The following is a 25,437-nucleotide window of genomic DNA, read 5'->3' on the forward strand; positions in this document are numbered from 1 at the left end:
GATATTGTGACCTTGCTAAATCTGAAGGGCACGGATGGGGAGACACTGGAATAAAACTACACTCTAGTACCACTGCTGGGATGTAGCGGTCCACACGGCCTCACCTCTGCTTGGACGCAAGGAGGCCAGCCAGGGCACTTGAACTCAATTCGAGGTGGTGCTCTTGGAGACCTTGGCACCAGCAGATGGGGACTGCTGCATTTAGAGACCAGTGTGGAGGGTAGGGGCCTGGGCTAGCTGTGTGTTGTTGGGGGCCTACAATGGAAGATTCTGGCTGGGGAAGAATAGTAGGGCAGAAAACAGGTGGCACCAGGAAACATCAGGTTGGACCCCCTCCCCCCCAAGTTGGGCCTTCGAGTTCTGAGACTGGCAGGTGATGGGATGCAGCAGGCCTTGCTGCAGTGGGCAGGGCAGGCAAAGGAGGTCAATTTTGCTTTTAATGTGCAGGCGAGGAGCTGAGAGCAAGCTAGGAGCTGAGAGCAGTAGTGAGAGTTTTTCGAGGGGAGGTGAGCCATGGGAAATGCAAACGATCTTTCTACAATCTGTGAGGCATTTGCTTACATGAGCTCATTTTATCCAAATTATCACTCTAGATAAAGAAATCCAGGATCAGGGTAATCACATAATTTGTCCAAGTCAAATGACTAATAAGCTGGCAGAGTAGGGATCTGACTCCAGTTCCGTCTGATATCAGATGCTGGCTCTTTGCAGCTCTTGTCTGGGAGGTGGAAGGTTCCTCCTTTCCCTCTGTAAGCATCCCCTACCGTACCCCTCAGCCCCTATCTCCTGTTTCCTCTTCCTCTCTCAGCTCACTTTCCTGTCTTCTTTCCCTCTTCTTTAGCCACAATTTGCAAGAAGTATACTTACTAAATAAAATCAGCTTAAAAGCAGACTAATTCGAAATTTTATATTTTTCTGAAGAACAAGACTCCCAACATCCTAAAACTGGGGAAGCATTGCTTTGTACTTACTTTAACAGAACCTGTAACTTATTTTCTCTGTGGGCTTATATAGTCGAGGGAAATAGTATGGCAATGTGATCCAAAGATTAGAGTTGAGAGATGCAGAAACTGCCACACGAGCAGTTCAGTGGCTTGTTTGGAGTAGGTTGGCTAGTTCCTGAGTGAGTCAAGTAATTGAGGGAAAGCGTAAAACAGAGAACATTTCAAGTTTACCAGTAAATTGAGGTTGAGTGTGTTTGCAAATCAGTTGCCTGACATTTGAACTATTTTCCCAATAAAGGGACAATTGATATGATCTGATTGTCTCACAGAAAATAGCTGCATGCTATTATTTAGACCCAAGACCAGTAAAAACAAACTGAAATTATTACATAATATTTATACTTAACCCAAAGACAGTATGTTGAGTAATTTATACTTAACCCAAAGACAGTATGGGGAGTAAGAAGGACTTTAATTTTAATTGCACAGGAAGAGAAAGCGTAATTAGGAGGATCAGAGAGTTACTTGGAGAATCTGGTGGAGAGTCTGAAGGTGACTTTTGATCCTAGGGACTTTGGGAGATGTCAGACACTTGCTTTTAAGAGGCAGTAAAAGGAGATTTCCTGAGTGTCCATTATTTATACCACCCAGCAGCTAAACTCATCAGTTGTTCAAACCCCTTAGTGAAGTGCAGCACTCAGGGCCACACCTGCGCGCGGATTCTGTCTTTAGGCACCCCCTCCCCCAATCCCGGTCATTCTGGGAAGGTCAGTTCACACATGCACATAAAGGTCCGTTTCTTCATTTGGTTTTGTGGTGCACTTAACTAGACCACCCTTTCTGTCCCGGTTTGCCTTACAAAACACCTTTCCTCAAAGGCTAACTCCAAGGCTACATCAATCAGGCTTTTTAATCCCTTGACCAAATACTAGCTGGCTCTCCTCTGAACCCAGGTGCGTTTCATGCTCTTCTTTCATAGCTGGCCGCCTGTGCCTCAATTTTCGTGTCTGTATACTTGCCTTATCTGCAACATGAAGGTGCACTCTCTGGTGCATGCTTTTTCCATAGGTGCTCTGTAAACAGCTGTCAATACAAGTAAATTCTTCAGTCTCTGCTCAAGTCTTCTCAGAAATACCTTCAAAACAGTGTTCCCCTCACCACCATTCCCTAGCCTTCTGTCATTTTATTTATAGCATAAATGTCTACTAATTCATCTGTCCTGTGACTATGTAGCTAAAGGACATAGAGCAAGGCATTAACCCATGATGGCATCACTTTCCTAGGGAATCAATCACTGTTAAAAATAGAATCACCGAGGTTCTGTCTAATTCCATTTCTGCAACAGCAGGAAAAAAAAAAGAGATGCAAAAGATCGAGCAGGTGTGGGGCAAAAAAGAAGTCTCTGGGCCTGTGCTGTGGCATTGTGGACTAAACCTCCACCTCTGGCGCTGGCATCCTATATGGGTGCCTAATGGTGTCCCAGCTTCTCCTCTTCTGACCCAGCTCTCTGCTATGGCCTGGGAAAACAGCAGAAAATGGCACAAGTCCTTGGGCCCCTGCACCTGCATGGGAGACCCGGAAGATGCTCCTGGCTCCTAGCTTGGGATTGGCCCACTCTGGCCGCTGTGGCTATCTGGGGAGTGAACCAGTGGATGCAAGACCTTTCTCCATCTCTCCTTCTCTCTCTAGCTCTGCCTCTCAACTAAACGAAACGTTTTTTAAAAAAAGTCTGAAGCCTGCTGAAAGGGGCTGCTATTAGTAAAGGACAGAGAGAAACAGGAGAAGCAGGAGGGACAGAGACAGACGCCAAGGAAACGCTGCCTGCTGTCAGGTACATGGGCCTGTAATGGCTGGAAGGAGCGATGAAGTCAGGCGCCCAGGGTCTGGCAGAGATGCGGGGCTGGTGCAGGGGAGGCTGCCTGGCCCTGGTCTGCAGGGCCGGGAGGAGTGGCCAGCTCCACCTCCTCCGCAGTTTGGCTCCCCGCCCCCCCCCCCCCCTTTTTTTGACAGGCAGAGTGGATAGTGAGAGAGACAGAGAGAAAGGTCTTCCTTTGCCGTTGGTTCACCCTCCAATGGCCGCCGCAGCTGGCGCATCTCGCCGATCCAAAGCCAGGAGCCAGGTGCTTCTCCTGGTCTCCCATGCGGGCGCAAGGCCCAAGGACTTGGGTCATCTTCCACTGCCTGCCCGGGCCATAGCAGAGAGCTGGCCTGGAAGAGGGGCAACCGGGACAGAATCCGGCGCCCCGACCGGGACTAGAACCCAGTGTGCCGGCACCGCAAGGCGGAGGATTAGCCTGTTAAGCCACGGCGCCGGCCTTGGCTCCCTTTTTCTGACAACTACTGCTCTGTGTGACTTAGCCAGGACCCCACTGGTGCAGCTCACATGTGGAAGCAAAGGAGACGATCTAAACAAAGAACCACATTCTTTTTCATTTATTCTTCCTCATTCTCAAAGAAGACTAGTCCCTTTCTGTCCTCTGCTGAGCCGCCACTGCACTTTGCACTTCTCATCCTGGGGCATTTGTCTCTAGAACGCTGTGCCTGGTGTTGCAAGCTCTTGCCCTCTTGCCTTATCTTGTCACCTGCCTTCCCCGTCCCAGCAGGTCCCAGAACCGGCGCTGTTGTCTCTCCACTTCTGCTTTTCCAGCGCCAGGCTAACACAGTACCCTGGAGACTCGCCCTCCACCCTTAAAACCCCATAGACTCATGTGTTTCCCGTTGAACCAGTACGGGGCATGGCTCGCGTTCAAGTTCTATTCAAGTTTTGGGTTAGTTTTGAAAACAGAAACTAGTTACGGGCCCGGGCTTTTAAGTATTCCACACAGGCTACTAAATATCCATGTAAGAGATGGTCATTTAGGAAGGAATCATTGACACTTTAAGAAAGAAGACAAAAAACAATGAACTTGGCCACGGCTCACAAAGCGGCACACTTTCCCCACACCACGGTCAAAGACGCGCTGTCCCCGGCTGCAGTGACTACGCCCACGCGCCCCAGGGAGGCCACGGCGGCTGTGGCGACCGCGGACCGAGGCCCCAGCGACCCCAAACCCCGAGTCCTGGACGGCTCTTTGGGGCCTCGGCGGAGCGGCGCCCCCTCCCGCTTCTAGTGGAGCCTCAGCCTGGCCCCACCGGCCGCTGGTCCGCCGGGCATCCCACGGACCCGCGGGAGAGAGTGGGTCGAGCCGCGCCCCACGCAGGCGCGCTGAGGCCCGCGCTGGGGTGAGGTCCCGGCAGGGGCGGGCCACGCTCGTGGGGCAGGGCCGGGGCGGGGCCGCGGCGTTTCCGTTGCTTGGAGTAGTTAGGGAGCCGGGCCCAGATCCCTCTCCGCCTTGTCCCTGCCCTGCCCTTGCGCGCCGCCGGCTCGCGCTCCGCAACTCTGCGGTAGGCTCGAGGTACCCAGTCTAGGCGAGCGGTCGCACAGCCCGGGCTGGGTCGGGGACAGGGGTCGCGCAGCCGCCCCTGGAGCTGTGGCGAGCGCGCGTCTCCCAGCCTCGGATTCCGCCCAGTTCTGCGCTCCGGGGAGGGCCGGGGGCTGGCGGTGGCTCGCTAAGCCGGGTGTCTCTCCTCTCTTGCAGTGCTCCGTCCCGGTCTCCTGCCGCCAGCAGTCGCCATGGCACAGGTAAGGCGGTGCGCCCCAGGGCCGCGCTCGGATTTACGCACCGCTCTGTGAGCGGCCACAAGAAAGTTCCAGAACTTGTGCGACAGCCAGAAAAGTTTCGGAAGGAACTGAGCCTGTCGCCTGACCATCGCTTACACCCTTCGTGCTTCCCTTCTCCTCCCCGCCCCTTTCCCGCGTCCCTGGAGCTTCCCGCGGAGCGTTCCCTGGAACGTGCGCCCGCGCGGCGACGCGGGCAGCGGCCGGTGACGTGGCCGCGATTCCGTGTGCTCCCGGTTCACGGGAGAGTGGATGAAAGAGGGCCTTCCCCGCAATCCTGAGAGCCCCTAAAATTAGAGCCGGAGCCAGGACGGCTCATCGTGGTGACGTGAGGCGGACGCTCACCCACCCTCCCCTCCCTGGCTTCATTTTTTCTCAGCAAAGTTTCCTGTATTTTAATTCCGTGCGTGGGCACTGTTTTCCAGTGGGGTTGCCATGGAGCTTTTTGCATGTGCGCAGCCCAATTTTACTCAAAGAACTTGGTCGTCCACAGTGTTTTTTTTTTTTTTTAAATGCAAAAAGTTAAACAGAGCTGTTTTTCTTAAATCATGAACTTGCGGAACGAGTTCTGAATTTGCCTTTGGGACTGTCAGAAGTTGGCTACCAAAGTGTAAGAAAGAGAAGGTTGGGTAATTTACATAGTAGTGTTCAAAAGTCGACCATGTGAGACAATCTTTTGTGACAATCAGTTCCTAAAACTCCACCCCAGAACTAATTACACAGATCTTGTCATTTTAAAAGTTATTTTTACTTGGGGACTGTGTAGTCATGCAGCTGTGTTGCCCACATGAGCGCTTATGTGAGACCTGAGTCCAGGCTGTCCCACTTCTGATCCAGCTCCCTGCTAATGCACCTGTGAGGCAGCTGATGACAGTGCTAGTGCTTGGGCCCCTGCCACGGGGTGGGAGACTTGGATGGAGTTCCTGGCTCCTGGCTTTGGCCTGGCCCAGCCCTGGTTTGGGGAGTGAACCAGTGGATGGAAGATTTTTTTTCTGTCTCTCCCTCGCTATGATTATGCCTTTCAAGTAAATTAAATCTTTAAAATAGAAAAAAAAAAAGATTTATGTTGGTGGTTGGTGGGAGAGGGAGGTGGGGAGTAAAAGGAGAGGAGTGTGGTAGCAAGAGAGAGCCTGCATCCTCAGGTTCACTTGCCAAATGGCCACAATAGCCAGGGCTGGGCTAGGTGGGAGCTAGTAGCCAGGAACTCCATCTGGGTTTCCCAAGTTGCTGGCAGGGAACCAAATACTTGTACCATCATCTGCTGCCTCCTAGGTGCATCAGCAGGAAGTTGGATTGGAAACGCACAGTAGCTGGGAGCCTAACCAGGTACTCGGCTATGGGTTGCGGGTGTATTAACAGGCTGTGCCGCAACACCTGTCCCCGCCCCGTAAATATTTTAAACAAATGTTTTAATTGCCCAGGCAATACTCTCTCTCATTTGTACTTCATTTTTTTTTTTTATCAGATAGGTTCATCAAAATAATATAAGGTTTCATGGCCCTTTCCAAGAGAAAATGGGAGGATTAAGACGAGTTGGTAACTTTATTAACTTTGTACAGTGCTCCCATTCTTATTCCCTTGTTAGCTTAGCTGTTAGCATGAGCCAGCTCTCACATTACTTCAGGTGGAAAGCTTGTTGTAGGTTCTTCCCGTGGAAAGGATACTTGTGTGGAATTAACTTTCCTTCCGTCAGCAGTATCTTTGCTATCTTGAGGTGGTGATGTACATGATGAGTTAGTAAGTATCAAAGAATCATTCGCTTGTCCTTGCTCATTTGGCTGTTTCTTGGATCTCTTTGGATGTTTCCCAGTGATAGCTTAAGTTCTTCTGTCAATTCTTTTTAATTATGTAGACTCTTTACCCAAGATGGTAAAAAATGGATACATTTCCCAGTTGTGGATGTTAGTTTTAAAAATTTCAAAGAATGATAAAAGGGGCTAGCATTGTGGCATAGTGGGTAAAGTCGCCATCTGCATCCCATATGGGCGCAGAATTCAGGTCCTGGCTGCTCCACTTCTGATTCAGCTCCCTGATAACAGCCTGGGAAAAACAGCAGAAGATGGCCCAAGTACTTGGATCCCTGCCACCCACATGGGAGACCTGGCTGAAACTCCTGGCTTCTGGCTTTGGCCTGGGTGAGTAGTGGCAGTTGTGGCCATCTAGAGAGTGAACCAGTGGATGGAAGATATCACTCTCCCTCTCTCTCTTACTCTCCCTTTCTCTCTATAACTCTGATTTTCAAATAAATAATTTTCAAAAAGAACAAGAATGATAATAGCATAAATGCCTTTTAAAGATTTATTTTTCATTTTAATGATAGAGTGAGAGAGAGAGCGAGCACGCAATCTTCCATCCACTGGTTCACTCCCTAAATGGCTGCAAAGGCCGGGGCTGGGCCAGGCTGAATTCAGGAACTCAGAGCTTCTTCTGAGTCTCCCCATATGGGTGCAGGGACCCACGCACTTTGTGCATCTTCTGCTGCTTTCTGTAGCACATTTTCAGGGAGCTGGATTGGAAGTGGAGCAGCCAAGTCTTGAACTGGTGCCTATATGGGGTACCAGTGTTTCAGGCAAAGCCTAACCTGATAGGCTACAACACCGGGCCTTTACAGATAGAAAAACTAGGAGAATAGTGGCTTGCATTATTAAATTATGTGTATGATCTCTACCACAATATAACACCAGGACTGTTTCCTATCAAAACCCCAGTTTTTAGTCATCATGAAAGTTGAAAGTAGTATTTAAAAAATTAAGCGTTGAGTTTTGCTCCTGCCCTGTCATTAGTTATCCTTGGAAACCATGAAAGTAAAACATTTTGTGAAAATAGTAAGTATAAAGGTAGAGTCTTGTGACCTTTATGTTTACATTTTGTGATGTGCAGAATGCATTGAAATTGTACTTGTATAAAATCGTGTTAAGTCCCAGGGTAATTGTAGGACAGATGGAGAAAACTCAGTGTTAGGTTTCTGTGGGTTGCTATGGTAGTACCTTTGCTGACCTTTGGGTATCCTATAGGAACCAGGGACCAACCTCTATTCCTTAATCATCTGCAGAGTGATGATGGCAGATGCTCAAGTCTTAGAGGTGCACATCCCAGTGACTTAAATTGTATTATTTTAAATAGAAATGTCTCTTATTTATTGAAAAATTAAAATATCATTTCCCAGTCAGAGCAATTCATGTTTACTGATTATATCTTCCATTCCAACAGTTTCTTCTTTTTAATATGTTGGGACCACTATGTCGCTAACCATTAGCCAAAGTCCAGACATCAGTTACTGCATGTGCAGACGGTGGGCCTGACCCCCAAGTTTATGAACTGTGAAGTTCGTAACCAGCATGATTAAGACTTGTTAGAGAATTGTTAGGAATTTTGGTTTCTGATGATTCCATCGGGGTTTCTTCTTGTTATTCATGTATATTTGTGTTGATGTTTGCATTTGAAATATGTATTCATATTGATGTAAATTGTTTCAGTTAAATTTTACCTTCATTCTGCCAGTGTAGGGGAACACAGCCAGGATAAAAGATAGTACTGGAAACTCCATAAAAATGATTTATATTATGTTGGTGAATACATTCAGAGCTGGAGGCGTTTGTGGGGTAACCACTTGGTCTGCCCTTTTCTTTCTTGTTCTAATCCTTGATCTAATCCTGATTTTCTTGAAATATGTGAGATTCTATTCAACTGACTGTTATAATGGGAAAAAAAGTAGTTTAGTAATAGGTCACCTAGTCTTTCTAGAATATGTTGGGTAACTTTATCTTCTATGATATCTAAGAAAAAATTAAATTACCAGTGCACCTGCATGTAAATAATTCCTAGAGAGTATTTACTTTTCAAATGTGTTTGCAACATTTATTCCAATGATTTATATAGTTTGAAATAATAAGATCCATGTTATTGTAATATAAACTTTACTAAATGAGTAATTAGTTTGATTTTTGGATCAGTAACATTCTCTACCATGTTAAATTTGGTATCAGCTAGGTCAAATAAAATGCTAAGAATGGCCAAAGAACTGTTAAAAGCTGCCTGATGACCTACGTGTAGTAAAATATTTTGAATCTTCTCATCTTTTCTTTCTATAGTCAACTTCTGATTATATATAAATGTGATTTTTTCATTAGGTCTTAGGGTCATTTTCTCAATAACACTTAGTATATTTTGAGTTGGATTTCTTAAATTGAGTTTTTATTTGTTACTTGCTCATGCAGGTTTTTCATCCTACCATTTAGTTAGAGCCAAATTTCATAGATACACTAATTTATTTAAGTACTTAAAAGCTTGTGAGCTTGAAGTGTTTGATTTGTCTGGCTGTATTTCACAGATGAGTGATCCATTTAATACATTTTAATTCAGTTTAAGGCTTTGCTATCTTTCCCTCTAAGATAGATGTTCAGAAATTGAATTTTTGACAGTGTGAAGTGAATTTTATTTATAATGTTGCTTGTAAAGAGTTAATATATTCTGGGCATTAGGAAAGGGATAAAGGTAAAACTAGGATACATAATTGTTCATTTTGTTTCATGAATATCAGAATTATTGCCATGATATATACTTAAACTGTCCATGATTTCTTTTTTTTTGACAGGCAGAGTTAGTGAGAGAGAGAGAGTGAGAGAGAGAGAGAGAGAAAGGTCTTCCTTCCGTTGGTTCATCCCCCAAATGGCCACTATGGCCAGCGTGCTGTGCCGATCTGAAGCCAGGAGCTAGGTGCTTCTCCTGGTCTCCCATGTGGGTCCAGGGTCCCAAGCACTTGGGCCATCCTCCACTGCCTTCTCGGGCCACAGCAGAGAGCTGGCCTGGAAGAGGAGCAACCCGGACAGAATCCGGTGCCCCAACCGGGACTAGAACCTGGGGTGCCGGTGCTGCAGGCGGAGAATTAGCCTAGTGAGCCGCAGCTCCGGCCAAACTGTCCATGATTCGATTAGAAAATTTTTTGGTCAGTTTGAAATTATTGTGCCTCAATAAGTTACAGAGGCCCTGTGCAGAGCAAGCAGATTCAAAATGTAATCGAGTAAATCTGAGATGAGGCACATTCCAAAGGGGTTGACTGGATATTGATGGCATCTTTTCATGCCATTCACATTTTTTCTAGATTATACACAATTTTCTTTATTTCTTGGATATATTAATTTTTTCTATGTCCTAAAATACTGTGCGTTTTAAGCTTACTTTTTTTAGCTTTTATTTAATAAATATAAATTTCCAAAGTACAGCTTTTGGATTATAGTGGCGTTTCCCCCCCATAACCTCCCTCCCACCCACAACCATCCCATCTCCCACTCCCTCTCCCATCCCATTCAGATCAAGATTCATTTTCAATTATCTTTATATACAGAAGATCAATTTAGTATATACTAAGTAAAGATTTCAACAGTTTGCACCCACACAGAAACACAAAGTATAAAGTACTGTTTGAGTACTAGTTATACCATTAATTCACATAGTACAACACATTAAGGACAGAGATCCTACATGGGGAGTAACTGTACAGTGACTCCTGTTGTTGATTTAACAATTGACACTCTTGTTTATGACGACAGTAATCACTCGAGGCTCTTGTCATGAGCTGCCAAGGCTATGGAAGCCTTTTTTTTTTAAGATTTATTTATTTGAAAGGCAGGTTACAGAGATGCAAAGAGAGAGAGAGAGAAAGAGAAAGAGAGAGACAGAGAGAGAGAAAGAGAGAGAGGTCTTCCATCCACTGGTTCACTCCCCAGTTGGCTGGAACGCCTGGAGCTACACCAATCCAAAGCCAGGATCCAGGAGCTTCTTCCGGGTCTCCCACGTGGGTGTAGTAGCCCAAGGACTTGAACAATCTTCTACTGCTTTACCAGGCCATAGCAGAGAGTTGGATCGAAAGTGGAGCAGCCAGGGCCTGAACTGGTGCTCATATGGGATGCCAGCACTGCAGGCAGAGGCTTTACCTGCTGCACCACAGTGCTGGCTCCGGAAGCCTTTTGAGTCCACAAACTCCATCAGTATTTAGACAGGCCATAAGCAAAGTGGAAGTTGTCTTCTCCCTTCAGAGAAAAGTACCTCCTTCTTTGCATGCCATCACTTTTAAGGTCAAATCTTGCTATGGCTAATGATTCACAATTAGGAAATTAGATCAGGGTTACCTGTTTCCCCATGGCCTTTGCTGCTCTGGATTAGTCTTTCTGTTCCTGATCCTTTTGACTCTTTTATTCATGTTAGATGCTGAGAACACAAACTAGATCGCAGACTGATAGGCAGCTTTGGAAGCCATTGAGCAGTTCTTTGGCATTCAGCAAACCCAGCCCCCTTATCTAGTATCTAGTATCCATTGTCTTTTGGGAGACCTGCAAAGGCGAGTTAAGCTAGCTCGGAGCAGGTACTCTGGGGTTGTCCTCTTTCAATGGCTTAGAAGTTTAACATGGTGGAAATATGATAGATCATTTGCATGATAGATCCATTTCTGAAATAGATTTTATTCACATAAGCGTTATGGCATTCTAAAATTTCACAGATGCATCAGTTGCTTTATTTCATAAATGAGTACGCCTAAGACCTTTGCTTTAAGTGCTGTTTTGGACTCAGCCTCTTGTCATTTTTGTAACATGTAAACATATAAGCAGTTGCTGACTCGGAAGGAATGAGGATTCCACTTGGCTTCATTTCTTTGGACACTAGTTCCTAGCTGTTCTCTTTACCTTCGATTTGTGCATTCATTCATGAAAATATGAGGATACTTCAGAAAGTTCTGGAAAGTGGAAGTAAAAGATGTTTGTTTTAGTGTAAAAGATTTTGAAAACTATGAATCATTTTTTTTTCATAATCTGCATTTTCTGTGAAATTTTTGAAGATCTCTCCTAACATGGATTTGAAAATCTCTTTGCTAAAGATTAACACCTTTTATTAACTTCTATTTATGTTTTATAAGGGGGAGGCAGTAGAGAGAGAGCGAGAGAGAGAAAGAGAGTCCCATCCACTGGGTCACTCTCCAAAAGTCTGTGACACTGGGATTGGGCTGAGGTGGAAACCTGGAGTTAGGGATGCAGTTCACACAATTCCGATTCCTTGTGGTGACAAGAACCCAGCTACCTGGGCCGTCACTGCTGCCTCCCTGGGTTGGCTTTGCCAGGCAGCTGGAATCAGGAGCCAGAGACTTGTATGAAACCCAGGCACTCTGATGTGGAACATGGGTGTCGTAACCACTAGACCAGATGCCCAGCCCTCCACTTGACGTTTTAAATCCATTTTCTGTTAACTTTTTGAAGTACCCTTGTATGAAGGTTTTGCATTCCTGCTCTATGCCAGCTACCATTAGCTAGGAAACAGGAAATGGAACTAAGCCTCATTGACGTAACAGATGCATTGCCAAGTCCTTTGTGTGCGTTTTTTAGTGCATACAATACAGTTTTGGAGGTTAGTGTTACTATTTCTGATTCACTTAAGAGGAAATTGAGGTTACTTATTTGGGATGAGTTGTAGGGGAGAAAGGAGGAAGGCATTTTACAGTGAATGCTGAGGGTGTCGGGGCATGGCCTGCACCTGATGGTTGCCGGGCAGTGCTGGAGTGAGGCTGCAGCAAGGGAGGCCATGGAGACCTGTCTTGGAAAGAGGTGCTGTCTTGGAAAGGGGAGCCAGAGCTAAAGAAGATGAATGGTTTCTGGGTGTGGAGAGCTACCAGGGATTCTAAGGGAGAGTCTGCCATGGTTGCGTTTGTGTCTCACAAAGATGGTCCTGTGGCCAAGGAGCTGGTTGTGTCTCACAAAGATGGTCCTGTGGCCAAGGAGCTGGTTGCCTTTCTGGGGGTTGCAGAGGAGGAGTGATATGGTAGAGTTTCTGGGAGGGGAGGAGAGGGAGGCTGACCACTTAGGAATCTGATGCAGTAATCCTGGTGAGACTTTAAGGACTTCGAGTGGGCAGTGGCTGTGGCTTAATAGATAGGAGAGGTCTGAGGGAGAGAATGGGCAGATGGGATGCACACATGGGGTAGTGGTTGCTGGCGAAAGGTCAGGAAAGGGCTGAGATAACTGGGCTGCTTGAGTGTATTTTCTTGGGGAGTGCAGATCTGAGTCAGGAAAGAGGCAGTAGTGGGGATGTTGAATTTGCATTCCTTATGAAACATTTAGGTGGCACCAGCTCTGTGTGGAAATTAGCTTGGTGTTATATGATCTCCAAGTCCTCTTTTATCTCTGTAAGTCCATTTGCTTATGCATTATTTATCTCTTCCTGCAGCCAAAAAAGATTTGAAGCTAGCTTACTTTCTGCCTTGGCTTAGGGTCAGTCATATTCATTAGATTTGTTCCCCTTGTTTTCTATGAAAAAGGAAATGAAGTTGTAAATCTGTGTATGCTCTTCTCTGCTGTGAGAATTCTGTACACTTGATTATCTTGTGATGCACTGGTGTGAATGAGTTGGTACACGCTGCAGCTTTTCAAGTGCTAGTCACAGAATGCCCAGGTGCACACTTAGGAAAACATTCCTGTCTCCCCTGACGTAGTGTGAGCTCTTGGGCGGCCATTGCCGCTCACCTCCATCTCTTTAACTTACTCAGCTGTCATCTTGTCTCTCCTGTTCTTGGGTAACTTCTAGGAGCACCCAATTTAGCTTTCCATTTTATTGTTGTTTACCAAGGGAAGACTTTTTTTAAATTTATTTTTTTTATTTATTTGAAAGGTAGTATTAGAGAGAGAGAGAGATTGATTGATTGATTGATTTCCATCTTGTAGCTTCTCTCCCCAAATGGCTGCCACAGCTGGGCCTGAGTCAGGCTGAAGCCAGGAGCCCAGAACTTCTTCTGGGTCTCCAACATGAGTGCAGTGGCCCAAGCACTTGGGCCATCCTCCACTTCCCTCCTAGGCCCATTAGCAAGGAGCTGGATTGGAAGTAGAGCTGCTAGGACTTGAACAGCGCTCACGTGGGATGCCGGCGGCACCGCAGGCTTTACCCACTATGCTACGATGCCTGCAGGCCCCAGAAGACATTCTTATACTGGCAGGGAAGTTTAAAGAAACAGCACGTTCAACACAGCAGTGAAGGCACAATAAAGATTTAAATCATGCTCGTGAATCTTTATTTGATTATCAACAATTTCTTTTCTACTGCTGTGCAAACTATTTTAAAATGTTACTATTTTAAAATGTTACTATTTTAAAATGTAAACTATTTTAAAATTGCTCCCTTAATGCTTGATTTTATGAAGGAAGCCAATTGTAGTGGGCTCCTCACCTCGGCCCCATCCCAGGCTTCTCTTTGATTTTGGTTACCTAAGGTCAAGCAGGCTCCAAAAGTATTACTGTGATGCAGTGAGGAATTAAGATAGAGAGAGAGAGCAAGTGAAAGAGAGAGCCATTCACGTTAACTGTTACTATAGTATATTGTTCCAGTTGTCCTATTTTATTATTAGTTATTGTTAATCTCTTGTTGTGCCTAATTGATAGATTAAACTTTGTCATGGCATGTACAAATAGGACAAGGCACAGTGTGGGCTCCAGCATCCAGTGGGGGCCTTGGAGCTCACCCCTCGAGACTAAGAGGGGGACTGCCAGTATGACAAAGTGTAAGGAAGCAAAAACAAGCAAGGAGGAGCACGGAAGGGGAAGGAAGCTGAGTGGAAGAAGCAGCAGGCCGATTTGAGTTTAAGGCTTTTAACTGTGACCTTCACCTTTTCTGATGGGATTGCAGCAAGGGTGTGGGTGGTGGTGAGATCTTGTTTCTAATCCCTGATGTGTTGGTCCCCTCAGTCGTCTTGGGGATTCTGGTTTTTTTTTTTTAATTTCCTGATATTTAATTTACTTTGAAGCTCACAGCATGATTTTCTCTTTCCTGGCTTATCTCCTTACTTTCTTTGCACAGTGATTAATTTTTTTTTTTAAAGATTTATTTACTTATTTGAAAGGCAAAGTGACAAAGAGAAAAAGATTTTTCATGTGCTGGTTCACTCCCCAAACAGTTGCAACAGCCAGGCATGGGCCAGGCTGCGACCAGGAGCCTGCAGCTCCATACTGTTTGCAACGGCACCAACACTTGGACCATCCTCCATTGCTTTTCCAGGCACATCTGCAGGCAGCTGGATTGGAAGCAGGGCAGCTGGGATTGTAACCAGCACTTTGATTTGGATTCTGGTGTTAATAAGCAGCATTTTAAATGGCTGTGACACACATTGGCCCCAATTTTTTTTTATCAGTGGGACCCATTATCACAGGAAAGAGTAATGGGGTCCCTAAGTATGTGTGTCAGGTGAGACCTGAGCTCCTCTGACTGTGAAGGGAGGCAGACTCTGCCCATTTGGTCTTCCTGTCTGCCCATCTTTCCCAGTGGCCCCTCCCTGGGGCTTTTAGGAAGCCAAGCCTCTGAAGAGCCATCCTTAAAAATCATCACAGGTGAAGCCACTGTGTGCAGTGCTGGCATCCCATATGGGCGCTGGTTCGAGTGCCAGCTGCTCCCCTTCTGATCCAGCTCTCTGCTATGGCCTGGGAAAGCAGTGGAAGGCGGCTCAAGTCCTTGGGCTCCTGTACCTGCGTGGGAGATCCTGAAGAAGCTCCTGGTTCCTGGCTTCAGATTGGTCCAGTTTTGGCTGTTGGGGCCATGTTGGGAATGAAACAGTGGGTGGAAGACACCTCTCTCTGCCTCTGCCTCTCTGTAACTCTGCCTTTCAAATAAACAAATCTAAAAAGAGAGAAAAGAAATCTCTGCTCAGCTGCTCAGCACTTGTTCACGTTGAGTGGTTTGTGCCATGATCTGGCTCCTGGTTGGCATCACGTGGAATGCTGGGTGGGTTTTGATGAAGGACTGATTACATAGAACTGCAAGACAGACTTAAAAAGGGTTCAGTCCTCCCCTGTGCCTCTGGGAAAAGCTTTGTTTAAAATGTTCCAGGCATGTGAATATTTTCTCATTTAAACCAGAAATTGTTATTTATGTGTTATTTTTCTGTGTCTCTTAATTCTCTGTCTAGAGAAGCAGCCCTTCGTTTGTGTTTTGGCTGATTTTATTAATTTTATTTTGGCATACCTAGTCTTGGAAGGTAAAGAACTTTTTAATTTAGAGGGAGAAAAAAAGCCAACAAAATTATAGAGCTAAAGAATGGATATTTTTGAGGGTGTGAGTTAAAAGAGTTAATTAGATGTTCTGACCATGTGTTGTCTCAGAATATGTAATAATTCTGGGAGGGCGTTAGTCAGTTGAGGATAGAGCGAGGCTGCGTGAACCTGCGTGGAGGTGGCGTTGAATGGGTAAATGTGGGACTCAGGAAACAGGGGAAGCCCTCTTGAATGACTCACTTCTAGTCCCATGTGCAGAGTGTGTGTGGGCAGAGAGGGGGACTGGGCAGGACGTCCAAACAAGGCCTCTGCCCTGTGACTCATGTCTGTGTTTCTCATCTGGTCCCTTGACACTGCCACGTGGCTTGGCTAGCTTTGGCGACTGACTCCAACGACTTGGAATGTAGCAAAAGTATTTCACAATTTCTAGAAAGCTCCCAAAAATATAGCCAGCAGTTATTTCTTCTTCATAGCTGGTAGCGTAGATTTCTGAGGACACTTCTCTTCCTTTCATCTTTCACCCTGTTTCCTGTGGTCTCTGAGGTCAGATCATCATTTTGCTATAAGGCAGATCCCTCCTGTCTCTTCTGTTTGTAACCTTCCCCCTGCTGTTAACCTTTCACTCCACTAGCAGTTTCTTCATAGCCTACAAACTGGGTCCAGGCCTTCTTTGAAGTGTTTTGAAAAGTGTGTTTTTACAGACTTTGTAAAGTGGGGTTCCATGGAGATGACCTGTTTCTTTCTTTCTCTTTTTTTTTTAAAGATTTATTTTTTTTTTGAAAGGCATAGTTAGAGAGAGAGAGGGAGACAGAGGGGGAGAGAGAGAGGGAGACAGAGAAAGAGAGAGGGAGGGAGGGAGAGAGAGAGGGAGACAGAGAGAGAGAGAGGGAGGGAGACAGAGAGAGAGAGAGGGAGACAGAGAGAGAGAGAGAGGGAGGGAGGGAGAGAGAGAGAGAGAGAGAGAGAGAAAGAGAAAGAGAAAGAAAGAAATCTTCCATCTGCTGGTTCACTTCACAGATGGCTGAAGCCAGAAGTTTCCTCTGGTTCTCCCACATGGGTGCAGGGCCCCAAGCACTTGGGCCATCTTCTGCTGCTTTCCCAGGTGCATTAGCAGAGAGCTGGATCGGAAATGGAGCAGCCGGGACTTGAACCAGCACTCACATGGGATGCCAGCCTTGTAGGCATTTACCTGCTATGCCACAGCACTGTCCCATTGACCTGCTTCTCAGGTCACACTTGACTGTCCCACAGCTAGGCTCTTACTGCTGCCCCAGCCTGTGTCCAGGGGCCCCTGTGATCTTCCCACTTCCTGGACTTCCCTGTGATACTGGAAGTGGCTGCTTCTTCCTTTCCCCTTGGAATGTTTCTCCCCTTTGGCTCCCATGCCACCACCCTCTTTGGATTTTCTTCTTTCTCTTGGGAAGTGGGGAAGCATTGTGGTTGAGAGCCCATTAGCCACAGCGCTGTAAGGCCTGAGTTCCAGTCCCAGCTCTGCTACTTGCTTGCTTGGTGGCACTTGGGTGTTTTGCCAAGCCTTCCTGAGCCAGTAGTTTCCTTCATTTGTAAAGTGGGTTTCACTGAGATGACCACGTGAAGCTCTGAGTGCAGTGTCTGGCTCACAGTTGCACTGGGCAGATATCAGCTGCTGTCTGATTGTGGGTCACCTTTCTGGCCTTTTCCTTCTTAACGTTGTGTGCTGGTCCCTGCGTGTGTCCCCACCTTCCATCTGTGTGTGCTCATAACTCACTGGCCTGCTTCTCTTCCAGTGTACCTACTAAGAGGAATTGCAGAAGCAGCCATCCCTTTGCCATCTGGAAGTGGAATCATCCTCAGTAGTAGTTCCCTTCTTCCCTGGCTCTTCTTCTTTTCCTTTCCATTTCTACTGCCCTGCCTTTGACCTTTTCTTCCTCACACTCCATTATGCAAATAATTTTTAAATAATCTTTTTGTCTCCACTCCTTTTATTTTTTTTAATACTTATTTACTTTATTTGAAAGGCAAGGCTACTGGGGGCCGGCGCCATGGCACACAAGGTTAATCCTCCGCCTGTGGCACCGGCATCCCATAAAGGGTACTGGTTCTAATCTCAGTTGCTCCTCTTCCAGTCCAACTCTCTGCTGTGGCCTGGGAAGGCAGTAGAGGATGGCCCAAGTGCTTGGGCCCTGCACTCGCTTGGGAGACTGGGAAGAAACTCTTGGCTCCTGGCTTCAGATCAGTGCAGCTCTGGCCATTGCGGCCATTTGGATAGTGAACCAACGGAAGGAAGACCTCCCCCCCCCCCCGCTCTCTTTCACTGTCTATAGTTCTACCTGTCAAATAAATAAATTTAAAAAAAAGGCAGGGCTACAGTGGGGTGGAGGGGGAGACCGATCTTCCATCCACTGTTTGACTCCCCATATGGTCATGCTAGCTAGGCTGGGGCTGGGCAACGCTGAAGCCAGGAGCCCTGAACTAATCTGGGTCTCCCTTGTGGGTGGCAGGGCCTCAAGTTCATCCTCTGCTGCTTTCCCATGTGCATTAGCAGGGAGCCAGATGGGAAGTGGAGCATATGGGATACCAGCATTGCAGATGGTGGCTTAACCCACTGTGCCACAATGCCAGTTCCTTGTCTCCACTCTTGAACAGTCTGTTCCCGTGTCTCCATTGCTGCAGGAGACATAGTACCATGCAGAGTTGACTCTGTTGCCCTCTGAACCCCGCCACCCTTGAATGTCCTCCAGTGGTCTCCTGTTGCCCACAGGATGATGGCTGTACTTTTTTCTGTGGCTTTTATACCCCATCTCTCCCCTCATCATGGCTCCCCTTGTTAAGTTTTCTTCCCAGCCTGACTGCTTATTCCCATCCGTTGAGGTACTTAACCCTTTATCCAAAGTACCAGATCATTTTGTTCTCTCATGTTTTGTTTTTCTATGTGTTAAAACAATACTCTACTGCACAGCTCTGCCCTCCTGAACCTGCCTGAAAAAATTGCTGCCAACTTTGAAGACATTTTTTGGAAGTTTTTCCAATTTCTTCTGACCTGTCCTTCCCAACTCAGTCCCCAGTTTATGTGCTTACATGACCCTGATTCAACCAGTGTCTATGTTAACTGCACTTGATTATGAATATACTTGTCAGTTCCTATTTGACTTAGGCATCAGGATATTTTCTAGTGATGAGTATGATACATGGCATGTTAAAAGGCATTAAAAAATAGTTGTTAGGGAAAGCATTTGGCACAGTGGTTAAGCTGCCACTTGGGACACCTGCATTCCATATTGGAGTGCTTGGTTCAAGTCCTGGCTCTCCCACTTCTGATTAAGCTTCCTGTGAATGCACAGCCTGGGAGGGAGCTGACTGATGAGTACTTGGGCCCCTGTACCTCATATGAGAGACCTGGATTGGGTTCCAGGCTCTATTCTGGCCCTGACTGTTGTAGTCATTTAGGGAGTGAATCAGTGGATAGAATATGGAAGATCTTTGTCTGTCTCTTTCTTATAAAGTGAAAATAAACAAAGAATTTAAAAACACTGTGGAGTGAATGAATAAATAGATGAACTATAAAGGCAGTCATTCCTGAATTCTCACATTGAGAGTACTTGTGGTATTTGTCATTTTTCCAATGGGTATTGATAGTATCTTTGTAATAGATTTGAAGTTGTCCCACTAAACAGAAACTGTGGTTGGACCAGAGAGAAAGGTGTGGACCTTACCCACACCAGGTTTGAAGGACCATCTTCTCAAGTAAATCATGTTTCTTTCCTGTCTCATAGCTCCTTTTAATTATGTTGAACCATAAGAAATTGCCAGTACTCACCCCTTCAGTTCCACAGGAGTCCAGGTCTAGAACTCAAGGAAAGGACTTTATTGGTTTTTCTGATCTGTGCTCCTTTGGGAAGGTGGAACTAGAGACTTACCCATTTGTAGGAGCGAACAGCTCCAGTTTGATTTTAAGATCTCTCCAGGAGATATGTCAAGGAGTAGCTCCTCAATTTTTCCCTTACACCCTTTTTTCCTAGTTGACCACAGTCCTTTGTGTAGCCGAGGGACAGAGGGAATGACAGTGGCTACCAGTCAACAGTCTGCACACGGACATCAGCCTGGGCAGCACCCCTTGTTTTGGATTGTGTTCTTTTGGCTTCACGATTGTAATCCTTGTCCTAAGTGGTTGAGGTCAGGAAGAGCTCCACTAGGCCAGATTTTCCTGCAAGTTCTCTCATAGCCATCTCTGTTGAGGGGAAAGAAGAATGTCCCTTCTCCTTGAGCAAGAGGGAGGGACTACTGTTAAAGAAAAAACTATTCTGACACTTAATAGAATGGTAAGGGAGACTTTATTCAAGACTGTGGCATTATGGGTCGTGGCTATCACAACAGGGGAGAGAGAGATTAGACTGGACTGTGAATACAGCAAGGATATTAGGGGATTTATTGCTAATGAGCAGTGTGAGGGGATCACTGGAGGGAAATTTACCAAGAGGAAGCATCAAATGTAGGGGATTCTTGATGAAGCATGGTGATCAGATGTCAAGGTTGGGTGGTGAGAGAATTGATTACATATTGCAAGGGAGCTAAATTCCATTTGGGCTGCAGTAACAGAATAGACTGGGTGGTGTATATAGAGACAAATTTATTTCTACAGTTTTATAGGCTAGGAGTGAGAGAGAGGGCACCAGCACAGTACGATCCTGGTGTGGGCCCTCTCCCTGGGATGTACGCTGCTACCTTCTTGTTGCATCTTCAGTTGATGATGGACAGCAAAGGGAAGCAAGCTCTCTGAATAGTCTTCCGAGGATGCTGCCCGTGTGATAGGGGCCTTGCTCTCATGACCTCAGCTAACTCTAATGATTTCCCAAAGGCCTTACGTCCTAATACCATCAAACTGTGGGGTAGAGTTTCAATACATGAGTTGTGGCAGGACACAAGCATTTGGTCCATGGTAGGGAGCGATCTGCTGTCAAGAGTAGGGGTGTCTTTTCCTAACTCACTCAGCAGGATTCTCGCTACCACTTAGCCAGGCAGTCAGAGAAGGCCCAAAGATGAGGCCGAGGTGAGAAGAGGCTCAGAGAGCCTGTCCAAAGTTTGGTCGAGGAGAGTCTTTGCCACTGTCTCCTGGGTTCATGAGTGTCAGTTTTCAAGCAGCATAATTTAGCACCACTGAAGCAGCCTTCGGCATTGTGTCTTACGAAGCTGTTCCCTGTGCCCATCTCTCTTGTCATCTTAGAACCTGGCTGGCGTTGTATTGTTGTTGGTATATGCAACAATTGAAGGCCAGTGTGGAAAATAAATTTTTCTCCTAATAGGTGATTGTGTTTTTATGTGTTTATTATGAAACATATGAATGTAGGCCAGACTACATATTCTAAACCCCTCCGTCCTTTAGGCTGTTTGCTGTTTTAGATGGTACCTTAACAGGAGTTTTGAAAGACATTTATTAGAAAAAGAAAATGCTGGGAGCCTCCTTTTATAAGAAAAAAATTATGGCTCAGTATTAAAAAGTGTTTTGGTTATACTTAGGATGAAGCAGTGTGTGACAGGAGACCTAATAAAGAACATCTTGCAGTATGCCTTTAGAAAGTCCTCAGTTTGAGCAATATCTTTTCAGGTATTGCTGGGTTATCATAAAATCTCTGCTTCCAAGTATTTGTGGAGAAATGGAACTGAAAGGTAAGTTCATTTTGATGCAGAAAATTTTTGGAATCCACGCTTTTTTATAGTGCATTTTTTCATGAACTTTTTCAAGACCCTTCACATGCTTGGATTTCAAGATTGTTTTGCATCAAAATAAACGTACCTTTTAATTCCATTTTCTACGGACTTTTGAATTACCCTGGAACAGAAACTGGTGACTTAGGGGACAACATACACAAGACAGGTATTGCTTAGCACTGACTGCTCAGGGTAGAGCATCGAGTTTGAATGCAGGCTCAGCTTCCTCCTAGATTAGATCAGAGTGGTGAGAGACTTGATGTGAGGCACATGTGCAAGGAGGCGCCTTCTGTGACCTGAGATGTGTTGGTGTGGCGTGGTGGCAGGGGTGATGCCCAAGGGAAGAGGGAGCCGGCCTTCCCACTAATGACGCTGAAGGGGGACTCTGAGTTGCTCCTGCCAGTCCACATCGTAAATGGTCCACTTCCCGTTTCAAATGGGGTCATGAATATTAGCAAGTGGTACATCCATTTAAAAGCAGAACATGTACATGGCAACTGACTTAACTGTTTGTGTTACGTGCTGTGTCATGTTAGCTGTGATGTGAGTAATACCCCTGTGTTTCCTGTCTCAGGCTCTCAGAGGAACTGTGACTGCCTTCCCCGGGTTTGATGAGCGGGCTGATGCAGAGATTCTCCGGAAAGCCATGAAAGGCCTGGGTAATTCATCCTCTTTTTTGTTCTGCAGAAATGTGACATGTGTTTTGCTAAACAGAAAGTCATTGATTCTAATGGAAGGAATAGGCCAAAGCCTATTTTGATCTGAAATTTATAGGAGAAAAAAATACATGAAGATAAGAAAATAATACTAGCAGCCACCCCTAATATTCAGTCTCTAGAACCAGATGGGCAGTCGAATTCGGGCCCTGGGCTGATGAACTTGTCAGCTTCACCTGTGTGGCAGCCAGGGGAGTCCTGAGCAGCTCTGTCCCTCTGCCCAGCCAGATAAGTTTTTCCTCTGTGGGTCTCAAGCATACCACTGTCGTCTCTTCAAGCCCTGGCCATCTCTCAGGGTGCCTTTAGGAGGGTTTCCATGTCCCTGAGCTCCTGGTGCACTGTCCTGGCCTCATGGGGGCCTTTCTCAATATCCTCAGCTCCACATCTCCTCTCAGCTCCCTTTGCGCTTGATTTGTGCTCTTATCCGACCAGGCTGGGTTATCTGCTCCCCATGAAAGACTCCTATGAGGGGTCTTCAAAGAGTGCCTGGAGGGGCAGGTGCTGTGGCGTAGCTGGTAAAGCAGCTGCCTGCAGTGCCAGCATCCCATATGGACGCTGATTGGAGTCCCGGTTGCTCCACTTCTGATCCAGCTCTCTGCTATGGCCTGAGAAGGCAGTAGAGGATGGCCCAAGTCCTTGGGCTGCTGCACCTGCGTGGGGGACCCAGAGGAAGCTCCCGGCTCCTGGCTTCGGATTGGCCCAGCTCTGGCCATTGTGGCCATTTGGGGAGTGAACCCGTGGATGGAAGACCCCTCTCTCTGTCTCTCTCTCTGCCTCTGCCTCTCTGTAACTCTGCCTTTCAAATAATAAATAAATCTTCAAAAACAGACAAAAAAGGCAGACATGGCCTTTGAGTATTAAAAAAAAAAGTGCCTGGAGAACACATATTATAAAAAACTCTGCCTGCATTTCAAAAATGGTTTGCACCAAAAACAGACTCCTCTTTGAATTGTGTGACCCTGTGACCTTTCAGAGGTCCCCTTACGTTTTAGTACTGCTGAGCTTTGCCTGGCTGCCTTCCTCTTGGAGCCTTTCACATCCTGTTGTCCCTCAAGACTGTCTGCAGTGTCGCTTTCTCCCCGAGGCTTTTCCCGAAGTCCCTTCTTCTGTCTGTCAGCTAAGAGACCCTCCCCTTAACCCCCTTCCACACCAGAACTTTCTGGAGACACTTGTCAGTCTGCTCAGCTCACAGTCACTCCTGTGTTTTGAGGTTCCCCTCAAATTGTAACCCGAAGCCAGAGTCTCCTCTCTAACACCAGCACATTGCCCCTTGTGCATAGCTGTTATTTGAGTAAGTTTTTGTTGCATGCAAAACTCGGTGCAACTCAGGTTTCAAAGCTGGTAGTATTTTTCCATCCTACTTCACCATACATTGGAGAGAGAGGATCCTGTATAGTCGAAGCACATTTTGTATGTATTGTACATTTTCTGGCTGTGATAAATTATCCAGTAGAACACGTCAAGTGTATTTCATGTGCTCCCAGAGAAAGGGAAGGCTGTTGAGAGTGGGCTCGCGGGAGTTGAGGTGTCACTGTGCGCTGTGAATTACAGGCACCGATGAGGACAGCATTCTGACCCTGCTGACAGCGCGCAGCAACGCGCAGCGCCAGGAGATCGCCGCCGCTTTCAAAACTCTCTTTGGCAGGGTAAGTCTGTACTGGCACCCAAGGGTGACGGGAGCAAGCAGCTGTGAATTTTCGGAATAGCGTGAAACACCTACATCCTTGGGCGAACACCGTTTATTTTGTGTTGGCGTGCAGCACTAGCCCCGCTTATCCTCAGCGCACTTGTTCTTTGCTGGATGCCATGGAGCTGCCTGCAGACGCCATGGGGGTCTCGCCCCCTCCCCGTGCTGTTCCCCCGCGCTTCCCATTGAGGCTTGCTGTCTAGGCAGACACTGTGTTGTGACAGTCACAGTCTGGGTTCCTTTTGTGGGGATTTTAATAAATGAACGTTTGCTTAACTGACTTAAATGTCTTTGTTAGATTAATAATTCAAAGTAAAAAACTTAACCTTTGTTAGTAAATGAATGAGTATGTTACACGGAAAACTTAAAATGAAGTCTTGTTCTGAAAATTTGTGTCTGTCACTTCATTAAAAAACAAATACAGAGGAAAAAAAAGAGTATTCTGAACACTATTTCTAGGTGCCTGATGTGAAACAGAACAAATATGAAATCCTGTTTTTTTTTTGTTTCATAATTATATCCATAATTTCCCCTTAGTAAGTGATGTCTCTCAACAATCAGAAGCATGATAATAAGTGGAATCTTATTATCTACAAGGGGGGTAGCTATTGAGAGAAAACAATTGTCATGTTTAGATGTGACACACTAAATTTTGTCCTTTGTAAAAATGCACTTATGAGGGGTTTTTTGGCTTTTAAAAAAGATATGTGAATACATGTTTCTCAGAATAATACTTTAAACATAAACTATTTTAAGCCACTTTTCAAGTTTTTTTTAACTCTTGAAGTTAAGAGAAACATTTTTTAAAAAACAAGCATCTTCATGAATGAGTAGCTTTGCTTTAACTTAAGATTTAGCAAAAGATAGATATATTTACCCTAATTGGACATCATAAAACGTACACATGAGTAAGTGCTTCACACGATATACAATTTTTTATGTGTTTATTTAAAAATTTAAAAATTACATAAAAATACATAATTCAGGGCTATTGTGTTTTATTTTAGCTATGTGCTTTCTACTTGGGGACAGCAATGTAAAGAATTCCTTAGAGCAAAGGGCTGTCATTTATATTAAGAAGAATCTTAAAATTTCTGTCTGGTTAACAAGTTTGTGTTTTCTGTGGGGGTAGGACCTCCTGGATGACCTGAAATCGGAACTGACTGGAAAATTTGAGAAACTGATTGTGGCTCTGATGAAGCCTTTTCAGCTTTACGATGCCTACGAACTGAAGCATGCTCTCAAGGTAAAAAACCAAAGTAATATTATTCTGATTTGGTAATTATTTAATCTCATTTGTATGTTTAAAAGTTTCATTTGACTTATTTCACTAAGGACTGCTTGGAAGATAAAACAGCAGCAGGCAATAAAAAGTAAATGAAGGAAAAAATTGAAAGTGTACAATAAATCTTTTTATATGCTTAAACTCAGTAATATTGGCTACTTAAAATTTTAATTTTTAAATAGCTTTTTGTGTTTTATTGTCATGTCTGTCTTCAAATTTTGAGAAGTGCTTAAAAATGTTGTATGAAATATTTTCTATTTTAAAATAGGAATTTGCCTGACTAGGGAAAAGGACCCTACTAGTTGAGCCATCACCTGTTGTCCCCAAGGGCCTGGCACTGAATCCAGGGTAGGGAGTGGAGGTGGGGCGTGAACCCAGGCACTTCCTTTTGGGATGCCAGGGTTCAAATCAGTGTCTTTGCTGTGCAGAATGCCTGCTTCAACA

The 25,437-nt window shown here is 45.6% G+C and overlaps 1 protein-coding gene across 2 annotated transcripts in view; it reads left to right on the forward strand.

Annotated features, from left to right (window-relative positions):
* The first annotated feature begins 4,233 nt into the window (after window positions 1–4,233).
* Window positions 4,234–25,437, forward strand: part of ANXA5 (annexin A5) — a 39,172-nt gene continuing 17,968 nt past the window's right edge. Inside the window, exons 1-5 of one of the 2 annotated variants that reach the window (XM_062199680.1) lie at window positions 4,234–4,339; window positions 4,523–4,566; window positions 21,880–21,964; window positions 23,573–23,667; window positions 24,841–24,954. In XM_062199680.1, the coding sequence (XP_062055664.1) occupies window positions 4,558–4,566; window positions 21,880–21,964; window positions 23,573–23,667; window positions 24,841–24,954 (303 nt within the window). In that variant the 5' untranslated portion in view covers window positions 4,234–4,339; window positions 4,523–4,557. The remainder of the gene's footprint in view (window positions 4,340–4,522; window positions 4,567–21,879; window positions 21,965–23,572; window positions 23,668–24,840; window positions 24,955–25,437) is intronic. The other variant, XM_062199681.1, reaches the window with a different exon arrangement.

This window comes from Lepus europaeus, chromosome 8 (assembly GCF_033115175.1).
Source record: "Lepus europaeus isolate LE1 chromosome 8, mLepTim1.pri, whole genome shotgun sequence".
Lineage (NCBI taxonomy): Eukaryota > Metazoa > Chordata > Mammalia > Lagomorpha > Leporidae > Lepus > Lepus europaeus.